At 40.8% G+C, this 14,467-nt stretch overlaps 1 protein-coding gene across 1 annotated transcript in view; it reads right to left on the bottom strand.

Annotated features, from left to right (window-relative positions):
- Positions 1-3,969: 3,969 nt before the first annotated feature.
- Positions 3,970-14,467, bottom strand: part of LOC128264539 (dopamine D2-like receptor) — a 28,292-nt gene continuing 17,794 nt past the window's right edge. The window contains exons 3-9 of the mRNA XM_053000070.1: positions 12,900-13,009; positions 12,582-12,834; positions 10,417-10,715; positions 8,157-8,456; positions 7,002-7,136; positions 6,715-6,815; positions 3,970-6,564 (exon numbers count right to left, since the gene is read on the bottom strand). Of these exons, the coding sequence (XP_052856030.1) occupies positions 6,353-6,564; positions 6,715-6,815; positions 7,002-7,136; positions 8,157-8,456; positions 10,417-10,715; positions 12,582-12,834; positions 12,900-13,009 (1,410 nt within the window). The 3' untranslated portion in view covers positions 3,970-6,352. The remainder of the gene's footprint in view (positions 6,565-6,714; positions 6,816-7,001; positions 7,137-8,156; positions 8,457-10,416; positions 10,716-12,581; positions 12,835-12,899; positions 13,010-14,467) is intronic.

The raw sequence follows: 14,467 nt of genomic DNA, 5'->3' as shown, positions 1-14,467 counted from the left end.
GTAATATTTATATATATATAAAATAACAAAAAAACGTAATTTTTGAAAAACAAAGCAAAAAATATTTAAATGAAATACAAAATATTTGAATTTACTACTTTTTAAACCAGTTTCAAATCAACTTAAGACCGTTAAAAAATTTAGAATTAAACAAAAATAACCTATAGTTATTCACTAAATAAGTAACTTAAAATATATATCAAAATTATTTTTTTCAAAATAAAAAATATATTAAAAATTCAAAAAACATAATAATAAAATAATTTAATATATACTGGTTTAAACTCTCCTAACCCATAAGTAATTGCCATGAAAACATTAGAAGAACCTATAAAATGTTAAAGTGCACAGAAAAATAGCAACTATCCATAAAAATAGTTCTTCAACTATTACTGATTTTTTTTTTTTATTAAACTATTGTTATTTTATTATTATTTTTGCATTAAGTTCGTTAGGAAGCTATTAATCGACACTTAATTTTCATAGTTTAACTTTTAACATAAACAATGAGGTACCAAAGAATGATTTTTTGAGAGAAATAATGTATTCGCTGTTGAAGCTAAATAGTTTTTTAATTGGCAGTAAAAATAAACAAATAACATTAAATTTTTGCAAATAGTAAAGTAATATTTTTTTTGTGCAGATAATAGGTTAAAGTGGACCTCTCAAGCCACTTTGAACTGCTTAATGTGCTCAACTATCCCATCCCACACTCCAAATGGACTCTCCCCAAACCTCTCGGCAAAGCAATGGATCACCAGTAAAATGTAAGATAGTATTTGAACAGTATTTGAACATTAGCTCAGTATTTTAACTCAATGGAGCAGAAAGGCAAGAGGGCCGAGCCGAAAAGTTGATTGAGAATACTAGACGTTTTCAAGGACAAGCCATTGAATAGATCTTGGCGGCAGCCAAGCAGGACGAAAATCGCTAAAATGACAGTAAATTTGTATTGGCAATTCCAACAGAGGAGGAAGCAGACGATGACTCGACGACTGCGGTACTCTGGAAAACCCTTATTTGTAAGGGCTTTGAGTGACTTAAGCAGAAGTTAAGCCCTAAATCGAACTTTCTTTCTTTGCGAACCCTTTTCTAAAAAGTAAGACAATTTTATTATTAAAGAAATTGCTTTGTTAAAATTTAATTAAATCAAACAAATTGATTAAACTTTTACTGGCTTGTACTCAAAGTGTGTAAAACATGTTTTTAAAAAGAAGGTACATTCATAGTTAATGTATCATACAAAAAATGTATAAATAAATATTGTGAATAATACACATAACGAAGGACAACAAGTATCCCGATTAAAAATGTTGGGCAGTGAATTTATTCATCTTCATAGCTGGTCAACCTTTGAATTCAAGCCGCCTTTCATCTTCCGCTGGCCAGAAGACCGAAAAGTCATTGACCGTGAAGTTGGAGCGACGGCAGGTCAGGACGGGACCGTAATCCACTGAGGAGGCATGCTTGATTGCACTAACCTCATCGCCCGAGGTCCCGGAATGGCCCTTCCACATTTTAATATTTGGCCTTGTATTTAAACTATTTCTGGTCGTGTGCATATTTGCCGATTTTCACCCTGCCCCGCAGAGTTTCCGGTTGCCAGAATTCCATTCCGGGTCGGATGTTAGGCCGTAGTGGGCTTGGCTTGTTGGCGGGAGAGGCCAGGGGGGAAATACCCCAAGTGAACTGATTGGCTGGCCCGGGTCTCTATCGTGGTTCTGGCAACGGGGCAGCTGCTCTTTAACTGCGTTTCAAAAGGGTAGCCCTTGTCCTGAGTTTCGATCACTCCACTTGCAGTCCTGTTGTTGCTCATTGGCAAGTACCACAGACAAGGCATATGGCCTTAACGACAGGACCTGGCCATTTAAACGAGTATCTCTCGTGTCTCGTGTATCCGTGCAGTCTTACTTTGGCTTTTGCAATCCAAACGTTAATGGTCTGTCAATTATCGCCACCCAGTGTGTGTAACGATAAGATATCGCCCCCAGACGCAAAACATTTCATACGCATCCTCCGATTGTCCGCTGACTGGTGTCCATTCCTCTGGGCACGAGTATCCAAGTAACCGAGTATCCAAGTATCCAAGTATCCAAGTATCCGAGTATCCGTGTTCCCTCAACACTTTACTACATCATTTAGTTCGAATTAGTTATGGACATAGAGCACACAACTCTCGCCCCAGCAGTCGAAGAGCCGAAGACACACAATCGAATGAAAACAACTTTCCCCACAATACACCACCCATATCCACACCCACACCTATACCCATATCACATCGGACAGGAATTCCAAAGAGCTTCTGCGGAGGTCAGGGGTCGGCTCTGGTTGCCCTTTTTACATTTGTATTTATGGTCGGGCCAAGATACTGCTCAAAGACAATGACGCCTCTGCGGACGCAGGACCTGTGCGAAAACCAAATTGGCATTCGGCCGGGGTGCCATTGAAAGAAATTTGTGATAGTTATCGGCTCCAAATGACAGACAAGTTTTTAAGGAGCGAGGTAATGTTGCAAAAACAAAGTAGGAGCTTGCTTAGTTGGCATCGAATTCAAAATGTAAGGCAAGGAAGAAACCAAACGTTTATACACCCTAGATTACAAATCCATAAAATATATGATTAATAACAATGAAGCTATGTCGATTTTCCATTACATTTTGTCGATCGTTCCAATGGGAGCTATATCCATTGGTTTTAAAATTTAATTAAAATTTTATATTTTAAATCGTTAAAACAATAATATCACGAACATGAATTAAGCTAAACAAGTTTTGCCCATTTTCTTACTATTTTCCTATATAATTTCGGATCTTTCATATAAGAACCATAAGACATTCATTAATGTAAAGTAATTAGGTATGTTTCATATTGTAATGCCTATCATAGATCGAAATGTGTTATTGTCGAAGAATTGCATCTACATTTTTAACTAAACATGTTGAAAACTGGAAGACAGCCGAAATAAATACACAAAGTAAGTGTCTCGAATCATTTTTACTACCTTTTTTATTTGTATGCATATATGTTTAAAAACATAAAAGATATATATTTTTTTTTAAATTATTTTTAAGATTGTTTCTGTGGCAGCTAGTCTTGTGGAAAAGATTTACCCAGACAGCCTTACTACTGAGAGTCTAGTTTGCTTAGGAACCGGAGGACAGACGAACTTACCAACTCTTCTATCAAGAATATATGTACATTAATGGTCGGAAATGTTTCCAATCCTTTGACTAGTTTATACGTATTGACCATTCAAAATGTACATGTTTAATTTTGAGGCAACAAATATATATGATTTATCTCTTTACCCAATCCCTCTGCCTACGCCATTGTCCGAAGCCTTGGGAAATAGATACCTTATAATAATTAATTTTTTTTGAGTAAAGTAAGCGTTAATGAATATGAGTAGCAGTTTTTTTTTGCCGTGTAAGAGGTCATGGCGTATCAGGAAACCGACAGCAGACAGGCGGACTTCAGTTCGTTCCCATACGCATTTATTTCCCACACTATGTAGGTCTGTGTCTTCGCGTCCTCCGACAACGGGATTAACTGACTAAGTACCCATTAGAGTATGACGAGTGTTCGAGCCCTGCGACTTCCATCCCCCCTCCCAGACTCCATTCGCATTCCCGGCGCTGTGAGTTCATCTATTTAGACGCTCTTAGTTGGGTTTTTGGTTTCCTGAGAGGTGGCGACGGCCGTGAGCTTCTTCTCGAATTGATTTTACTAGCCCCAACCACCGGAACTGGTTCCAGCCATTGGTCTCCCCATTGTTCCACTTGTTTGTCTTGTGCAAGTATTTTTATATCTTTTCATGCGTATTGGAATTTTATTATCTGCTCATATAAGTGCGATAAAATGTTGGTGTACGCATGTGTGGGTGAGCGAAGAGCTGGAAAGAGAAAGATAAAGGAAAGGGGAAAGTGAAAGTGAAAGTGAAAGTAAAAGGGCATATGTGAACTTACCAGCAACCCCCGAACCAAAACTTTCTCCCATCGAAATAAAAAGTTTGCGATGGGTTTTGCCTTGAAATATTTTCAGTTTTGCTTTATTTATTTTATGTATTCTTATGCTGACGCAGTCTAGGCCGCTCCGCATCCTTTTTGGTTTCATTACTTTATTGTTGTTATTCGCTATTATTATTTCCGTAAGCTATGATAATTATTTTTGAAATAGTTTGCTTTTCTTAGAGCTTACCCTACGGTTCATTTAGTAAATAACTCTCATAATTTTCTAGAAAAAAAAAACAAATTTTCCCATTTCATTAAAATAGTTTTCATTTTCATTTTCATTTTCATTTCAGTTTTTCCGTATCCATGTCCATTTCAGTTATTTTACAAACTCGTATATATGCTTTTTCGGTAGAGAGACCTCGCCACGGAGGATCCTTAAGAGTATGCTATATCATTCACAAATTAACGATAACAGACAACAATTCAACGACTTGGAAACTCAGGCTACAATTTCGATAAATCAACAGTAATCGTGTGTGTGTGTGTGTGTGTGTGTGTGTGTGTGTGTGTGTGTGTATGTGTGGTGTACGTATCAATAGTTAGTTCAAGTTGCAAATTTACCAATTAGCTATAATTAATAAGCGTTTTCTTTGGAAGAACTTAACTTAGGAGCATTTTGCACTGATCTGAAAGTTAAACTGTTTCCGTAGTCTTAGCCTAGCCTTACCCTCTAAAACTCTAGTCTAGCCGAAAAAAAAGCACTCACCCACACACTCACTCAAATACACGCACACCGAAATACTCGCGTATATGCATTGGAGTTTATAGGAAAGTATAAAAACAGTTGAGCTTGGCCTCGACCTCGAGTTTCCTACGGTGTTCCAATGGAAATGTGAGCTGGGCACCGTTTACGCCTAAGTACACTAAGTCCGAGCTTAGGGCGTATTATAAATGGAATCGTTTTACAAACTACTACACACATAGGAGTAATTACCTATCAATTATTTGTCACATAGAAACAGTTAAGAGGACGGCTGTTGAAAGCAGGGACCAAACGCCTTCACTCCCCGCCTGCGGTAGTCGGGGAAATCTCAGTCCAACTATCCTGCGCGGCAGGTGGAATGCTTTGGTCCGTGTTTCAAAACTCAGTTTTGATATTTCACTATACACGTACGCTTACACCAATGAGTACATCTGCTATGGTAGGTAGCTCTGCTATTGCTTCTAGCAACGTGGTAGCCTCTGCGCCAGATACCCTGATTCTCCTGGAGGATGGTGCTATGCATCCAGGCAATCCCAGTCCCCATCCCCATCCCCATCCCCATACTGCTAACCCCCTTGGTACTATCTGATACATCTGGTTAATGAACATACACATACTCTCTAGTTTAGGTGACTAGCCTAGGTACGACCTTTAAATGTTTTAAATGCTCCTATATAGTACTTACACGAACTCAGAGTCCAACTGAAAAAGTGCCCTGTAAGCGGGGATGGCATCGGGGTCAGCGCCCCTCGATATTGTGTTCATTTGTGGGGCTCATTTGATTTATGGTGTCTGCTCGTGTCTATGTGTGTGTGTGTGTGGTGTGTGTGTGTGTGCAAGTCGTATAGTACTTCACCGGAGATCAACCAACGTGGACCATTCGACTGTGATGTGTCGGTGGGGGAGCCGCTGACCTCGAGGCCCCGCTTGCTACCTTAGCATATTGATAACTAACTAACTCTATGCACCGAGAACATGTAACATGCAACATCGGCATTAAGCAACCAGCCCAAAGGGTCAGCTGCAAGTCGGCCCGTCTAAGGATATGAATTTCTTTCACACTCTTACCTCTTAATCATATGCTGGGAATCGGAGGAGTCGGAAGGGTTCTGTGTGCTGTGGTGGGGTGGGGATAGCTGGCTGCCCGTGATATGTGATAGGTTTTGGGGGGAAGGGCAGCCCTCAAAAAACACTACGTTATCCTGTTAAAGCGAATCTTACGGCTACTCGGGAATGCTAATCGCTTGTGTTTGCTGTGGGTCGTGTCTCGTGTGTTGACTACATCGCTAGTTTGGGGTTCGCTTAAAGTAATTGTTTAAAATTGTACCTAGCCTACAGCTTGTAATCCGCTCCACTCCAAATATAGGCCTATCCGATTAGAGGTATATACAGATCTATTTACATAAGTAGCTGATCCTTAACGCTAGTGGAGAGCCCAACGAACGAAACGAAACGAAACTTAAGCTTAAGGCTAAGCCCAATGTCGGATGCCAGTTGAGACCTCTTGTGCATCGATGGCTTGCATTTGGCACACTTTGCCCATCCAATCCCTCAATTCCATTCCAATCCATCCATTTGCTATTGCTGTTCGCATGATTGCTGTTACTGTTGCTGTTGATCTGCTCGGCGTTTTCAATCACCCCATGTGCATGATCTTCTTGAAGGCCTTGCGAAACTCGGGGTTGAATATCGTGTAGATCACCGGGTTCACGAAGCTGTTGATGTAGCCCAGCCAGGTGGTCATCATGTAGGCCGTGAGCCCCGGTCGGCAGTCTTTCTTGAACTTGGCGCACATGGCGTCCATGATGTTGCAGCTGAAGAACGGCAGCCAGCAGAACAGGAAGACACCTGTTTGTCGAGGTTGCGATTGTGGTTGTGTTTGTGGTTGAGGTTGAGGTTGAGGTTGAGTTTGAGGTTGAGTTAAGCAGACAAGCAGACAAGCAGTTAAACAGACAAGTATGCATGCAAATTTAGGGCAGGCCCTGCTGTTGAACTTACCCAAAACAATGGCCAGTGTCTTGGTGGCCTTGCGTTCCTTTTTGGCCGACGATTTTTCGCGTTTCTTTTTCGAGGCCTTGTGCACCTTGTATATCGTGAATCTACGGACACGCCATCGTAAAAGGCCATCGTGTATTGCATTTTCCGGTAAGAGAGAGTGAGAGAGAGGGGGTGAAAGGTGAAAGTTTATGTGTGTGTGTAGTGAAGGGGAGGGAGATCTCATTACCTGGCCAGCAGAAAAGCCAAACTAATAACTGTAATTAGGGGCGACGGACGCCGTTACTCACCTTGACGCCTGCGAGTTCTTCTTATCCTTACGCGAGGACGTTTTCGATGTAGTCGATAGCGTTGAGTCGTTGCGTGCCAAAGTCATGGCCTCCTGCACCCCGTAGCGGACAAAGGACAATGGCTTCATGGCGACGCTGCAAACGGAAGAGCGGGGCCGGAATCGGAATAAAAACGCAATCTTGAGGCGGTAAACTACGCTATTAAAACACTATTTTCGGATTGCCGGACTGCTGGACTGCCGGACTGCCATATGCGGTTTCGGCATGGAAAGTGCGAAGAATAGGTGCTAGGGTTCAAGCTATATAAGTGCTGGGGCCGAAGGGGACCAATCAATATTATGAAAATGCTATTGAATAATAAGTAAATAATCGCGTTAATCGGAGTGACACAGAAATCTTTTTCAGCTAAATTCGGTTGAAATCTAACCTTGCAGTACAATAGTGAAATTGATAATAGAGATTTTCTTCGCATCTCGGACAATCATTTTCTTTTTGTACATTTAAGGGAATGCTAACCATTTTAGGTCCGCTCGGTAAATTATACTAAACTATTTGTATTATTGTTCTATTTAAAAAAAATAATATTGTGGGCTAAATATAAACTGCAAATATTTGAAGACAAACAGTTTATTGTAAAATTTCCACCGTTTTAACTAGTTGTGTTTTTGTCTTAACTGAATTTCTCAACGTCTGGTTAAGGTTAATGTTAAGTTTGTATTCTGTGAGAGGAAGTTAAAACTAAGTCAAATTGAAAAATAAATATTAACTATATTGCCAAATAAGAACTTGAGGAATTTGGAAACAAAGTGTGTTTTTGTCTAAACAGAATTTCTCAACGTCTGATTAAGGTTAATGTTAAGTTTGTAATCTGTGAGAGAAAGTTAATACTCAGTCATATTAAATAAAAAGGAAAATGAACACTGAAAACTTTTCAGTCTGAAAAACTGTAACAGAAAATGAGCTCCAAGTTAAAACATAACATCACATTGAGAAATCGGCCTTTAAGAATGTTTATATATAATATCTGAAATAGATGCTGGCGATTACATTGAGTGGGGGGCGGGGGATAGGAAAGGGGATTTCGGGACTACCAACTAGCCTAGCTACTAAGCCAACTATACGGGGTAGCAGGCCACAGAGCTGAATGCCAAATACCTGGAGTTATCGACCCCGACTGACCTGAGGGCCGGCTCGCCGCGCTTCGGCGAGTCGTCGGCGGCGGTGCGCCGCTGGCTGCTGACGCTGGACCGCTGGAGGGTGGCGCCACTGGGCAGCGGACTGTCCGGCGGCGAGCCGCTGCTCCGCGGAGCTGCGGATGTGGCGGCAGAGGCGGAGGCGGGCGCCACGCCTGCAAGGACATCGTCAACGTTTGAGGCTGCATAACCAGAATCATGATTACCATTCGGATCGGCGACGACCAGCTGCGGCTGAGTGGTGATCTGGGCCACAACGCTGCTGCGAGTGCGGTTGGAGTTGGTTTTCAGTATTCAGTATTCAGTTTGCCATTTTCCATTTTGCATTTTCCATTTTCCATTTTCCATTTTGCATTTTCCATTTTCCGTTTGAAGGAGCCACGGCAATCAATCAATCAATCAATCGATCCCGACGTTGATGAGGGACAGAAAAGACGGAGAGAAGGGAAGCAACGTCAATTAAAGGCTAGATTGAGTTTTAATAAAGTGACGAATTAATTGAATTATTCAGAATTATTTTTCCCTGGCACTGGCTGTGATTTCTTTGGCGGAAAAGTTGTGCGGTCTTCCACCCATACCGATACCGATACCAATACCCATACCCATACCCATACCCATACCCATACCCATACCCATACCCATACCCATACCCATACCCATACCCATACCCATACCCATACCCATACCCATACCCTTACCCATCCGCATAGCCATCCCGTTTCGTTTCGGTCTCTTTGTGCATCCAGTCTGTCATTAATGGTTTCATTTCATGTCCTTATTGGATTAAGCAGGCCATCATGATGCTAATTGGCTGCGCTTAACGCTCGCACTTAATGGCGGCTTCGGATGTCGATGATTACAGAGGGGTCTTTTTGGCAGGGCCTGATTGAAAGTGCAGCGCGGCCATTGAAAGTGCCTCTTTTATGTCGGCAATCGAGTGGCGCCATGGCCGATTGACAGTTTTCCCCGGCTCGGAACGGTTCGTCTGGAAGGCAGTTCGAGGTGCAGTCGCGACCACTCAGCAGAAACAGGCTTATCTATTACGTGTTTGAGGCACGTGCCAGGGTTGCCAGGGTTGCCAGTCTGCAAGTTGCGGCATCGAATCTGCTGAGCTCCGAACTTTTCCGGGGCCATCGCAGATAGCCCCAGCCCGAACCGACGGAGTTTTGCAGTCAGTTTGGCTAAAAGTTGCTGATTTTCATGCGCCGCACACGTGCGTTACAAGTGGCACATACACACAGAAAAAAACCATTTGTAAAATCAACATAGAAAAATTGATACTTTACTATTTCAACATTTTCATGCACTGTGTTATTTAATTTTTTGGTTCATAAAATTTTATTACTAGCAGAAAACTTTTATTTTATTTCATTTCTTTTGTTGTTTTATATTTATTGTTTAAAAATAATTTATCCTTATTTAGATTACATATTCTAATAGACAATTGTCTAAACTTTATGTTTAGTGGTTAGAGTGTTTAGAAATCAATGTGACTTTCAATGCTGACTTTATGTTTACAAATGTTTCTCAAAAAAAAATCATTCTTTGGTATCGATTTAAAGTGCAAGCTGTGAAATGTAAGTGTATATAAATAACTTTGATATTAATAAATATAATAAATAATAATAAAAATTAGCAAAACAGCTACCACGGCTTAAATAGTTAAGTAACAATTTTGTTGGACAATTGCCATATTTCAGTGCCCTTTTAACATTTGTTCTACTGTTTTCAAGGCAATTACCTATATTTTGAACACCCAAAACAAGTTGTCACAGAAACTGAACTATTGTCACATGAAAAATTTCTCATTCAAATGAGATTTATTTAATACCACGACGGTATATAAAATGAAACATATGTGTCTTAAAAATAAGACCTTAGACTACAGTTTTAGACTCTTTGGTATAGCAATAAAACTAAAAAGTTATTATTTAGTTTTATTTCAGCTCTTATACTTTAACACTGTCTGTAGTTTATTATTGGGACACACTTATTAAAACAAAACTTTAAGTTTTGTATTTATGTGTAGGTTGGCAGAGTTTTAAGCATGTTTTTTTTTTGTGTATGCACATGCATATCTGTACCTCCGTAACGTGTTTGTGTTCCGGGGCAATCAGCAGCCGCCAAAAGAGGTCCCCAGAGGGTCGGACCCACCCCAGTCCCACCACAGACCCACCACAGACCCACCACAGACCCACCCCGGACCCAGAATGACTACTCACTTGCCCGTCTCCTCGACGACGGTGGCCAGCATGAACTCGGTAGACTTGTCGTTCACGATGACGTGGCAGTCGTCGATGTCCGGCGAGATGGCGTTCTCGTCCTCCTCCTCGTTGGAGCCGCTGGCCGTGTTGGTGGCCGCCTCGTCCGGCAGGATCCTGCTGGCGTGCCGACTGCTGTCCAGGGCCGTCTCCGCCAGCCGACGGGTCTGGGCGATGTTCTCGATGACGCTGCCGCCCGTCAGTTCCGAGAGGTGTGGCTTTCTGGCCGCCCGCTGCTTCCGCGCCCGACTCCTCAGCGCCTACGGATGGGATCGGAGCACAGGATACAAGATACAGGATACAGGATACAGGATACAGAATACAGGATACTGCATACAGGATGCAGCACACAAGATACAGAGTACAGAGTACAGAACACAGAGTACGGAACACAGAACACGGGGCTCAGAATGGAAGGAGCGGATTAAGCAGTGGCCTGCTGCGCTTGTATCCTCCGGATATTTGCCCCCAGCCAGCAGCTAATGTGCACAAACACAAGCCCCGACCGGATTGCAAAGTGAGAACTGTGCCGCGGGCAGCAGGGAAAATTGATTCCACTCGGCGCGGGGAAATCCGATTTTTATTGCGGCCTGAGTGATACCAGAGAAATTCCTAGCTATTTGGGAAGCCACAGAAAGACAAAGCATAGTTTCATCTAGCTCGGTTGACATATTTCATTACTCATAAGGTAATTTACTACCTTGATGCGTTTGTTGTGTTTCATGTTAAGCAAATAAATTGTTTCACTTCTTGATTCTTGATAGCAAACGCATGACGAAGAGCCAAAAAAAACTATATAAGTTTCTAGTAACTCTACAAAGTTTGCATTAACATGTACAATGCGTGTTCATTTTTTTCTCGAGCTGAAAATTTAACAAAGTGCAACACAGAAAATGAAACTGCAAATGCAAACTATTACGATACACAGATATATAGCCAAGTTGGATTCATAAACTTATATCGCTTGGGCAAACTCAAAGTTCACTTCATATCTTCAACATTTTTAGTTAGTATGTACACTAGGGTGGTCCAAATGTGTATAAAAATGTTAGCATCCTACTCTAACCCGCTTATGAAAGGCGCTTTGCTGCATTTGAGGCAAACCTGAAGGAATTTTTGGAAAACTGATTCGATTAAAAGTTTATCACTCATACGTACTGTTGCCTTTGATGAATAAATGTGTTTAAACTGGCATTACGTGTCGGGGTGAGTAATTTGTACGAAATCCTTGAACCCATAGAACTTGGCCTAAAACTTAAATAAAATGTTTGGGTTTTTCGAATTTATTGAAATCTAAATACATTTAAGGGTGAGAGTAAAAATGTGTTTTGTTTTAACCACTCGATTGTACATATGCAAATAAGATAAAAGATGAAAAAAAAGTTTAACAGTAAGGGTTTTAAAATCTCAAAAAACACTATGTAGTTCACGACATTTTGAATGCTTTAAGAACACTTTTTCAATAGCTAAATCAATAGCATGATAACGTGAACATAAAGCGATTTTACTTCATTCCATCCATATACAAATGCGAGTTAAAGCAGAAATGGGCCTTAATACGTTTTTGTGAGTACTTTCAAAATCGGAAATTACAATTGCAGTTGCTCAGTGTTATTTTCCTGGACATAAAGCCTTTGAAAAAGTCATTTATATCGCCTCCTTTTTATAATCGATGCCTGCAGATGAACCTAAATTCGCGATTTGTAAAGGATATCTTGGTAATGATTAAACTGTTAAAATAAACGTAGTAAATCCAAATATTTTGTCTTTCTTTTAAATATTTTTAGTTTTTTATACATGAAAATATAACAATTTTCTTTAATTCTTCATTTGACTCTTTTTTGAGAATGGCTTTTAATATCTGAAAATTTAATTTGAATTTGAATATATGTATTAAACATAAATAAAATGACTTTAAATAAAAATCGAATATTTTGCACATTAACAATAATATATTAGCATGCATTGTATACAATATTATGATTTAATATCTAATTTAAATATTAATCATAAAATTTTGAGCTCAATAGTCATATATTTATATTCACTGTTCAATTTTGTATCATTTGTTAACTTTTACCCAATTTTTGCATATTTAGCCACTATTGCTCTCGTGCGCCACTCACCTTGAAAATGTTCCAGTAGAGAAACACCATGATGATGCAGGGTATGTAGAAGCTGCTCAGCGAGGAGTAGAGTATGAAGTCGGCGTTGTAGAAGGCGCACACATCCGGCTCGCGGTTGGGCGTGTTGTTGAGGCCCAGAACTATCGGCGAGCCGATGGCTGCCGAAATGGCCCACACCAGCAGTATCGTAAGGCAAACGCGGCGGCTATTTTTGTGCTTGGCGTACTTTATTGGCTGTGTCACAGCGATGTATCTGCGGTAATGAAGGAAGTAAGTAGTTGGGGCCACCGGATGCGGGATGGGTCGGAGAAAACTCACCTGTCTATGGAGATGGCAACTAAGTTGAATATCGATGAAGTAGAGCATATCACATCCATGGCTATATAAAAATCACAAACGACATCAGGCAGGGCCCAGACTCCATTTACCTGCGAATGGAAAATGGAAAATGGCTATGGGTAAATCGGTAATGGGAAATGGGAAATGGGCAAAACCGAAAGGAGAGCACACTTCATTTATTCGGCACTTAATCGACTGTGGGAGAGCTCCCTCGGAATGCCCTTCCTTTGTCGAATATTAATAACAATATTTTCCCATTTGCCGGCCTGCTGCTACAAATTAGTTTTAGACTCTATCTCTTCATGGACGTCGCAGGCAGCCCCAGGCAGACTCCATAAAAGCCTTAACAAAAACGTCAGGAATTTCCCAGGCCAAACAATTTGTAGCACACAAAGCACATAAGAAAGGCCGAGTGGTTCAGTTGGCTGGATGTGTTTGGACTTGGGTGCGGGTTGATACGAACCTGACATGGCTGCACGTGTGCACTCCCTGTGTCCAGTGAAAGGGTATGATGTATTTGTGGAAAAGTATGAAACCGGCAAACCAAACCACAGCCAAATCCAATCTAATATCCATCGATAAACTTTGCTAGGCCACAACATCTCTAGCTTTATATGAAAACGTTACATGTTACACATACATACCATTGAATAAACCCTACTAGCCGTATTTAAAAATAAAAGACAGGGTATCGAATATCTTGCATTCGACCTCAAGTCATTGATTTTCTTGTTTCTCTTCTCCAATCGGTTTGGTCCTAAATTAGACAAACAAACTGAAACTTGAACTGGGGCTCATCCCCTGCAAGGAGTGTAAAATATTTGTACACACGCAGCCACACGAGAGTGAAAGTCAAGTGAAAGCAGCATAGAAATGTACTAAAGTAGTCGTGCAGTCGCCGATTCAGAAGGAGTCTCTATTCGAGGAGCTAAGCGAGCATAACAAAAGTTGAGCTTGGCTAAAGAAAGTGGCAAAAACTTTTGGATATAAAGACACACGCACGAATGCTCATCTTTTGCCCTCACACACACACACACACACACACACACACTCACACACACACACACTCACGCACACACACTCACACATACCACACACACTAAACTTTCGGAGCTATGACATTTTTTACTGCTTTTCTTTGGCTTCCTGCTGGAGTCCATTGTCTGGCACATTGCGTATACGAGGCGTGTGCCCATGTCTTGCTCGCCGGCAGCTAAACTATAATTTATAATGTATTCTTAGGTATTGACCCTAAGTGTATACACACATAAGCATACAGACTCTGCTCCTGCCATCTTTGACTAATGTTTTTGTTTATCCCCATGTCTGGATCCTTTTTATATACAATATCGGTCCCAACAATATAAACGGTTTTCTAGTTGATAACAGTATTTTTCATGAAATTTAATACACTATTCCTTTCGCTTGACCCAATTTTCGAATCGAAGTTTTGATTTTTCTTTATTTAAGGACTTGTAACCTTGGCAGCTGCTAATTATTTAAGCTTGTCCAGCTGTACACTCCAATCGGAGTACTCGCGAAATGTG

This window comes from Drosophila gunungcola, unplaced genomic scaffold (genome assembly GCF_025200985.1).
Source record: "Drosophila gunungcola strain Sukarami unplaced genomic scaffold, Dgunungcola_SK_2 000072F, whole genome shotgun sequence".
Taxonomy (NCBI): domain Eukaryota; kingdom Metazoa; phylum Arthropoda; class Insecta; order Diptera; family Drosophilidae; genus Drosophila; species Drosophila gunungcola.
This window is presented reverse-complemented; position numbering and strand designations above follow the sequence as displayed.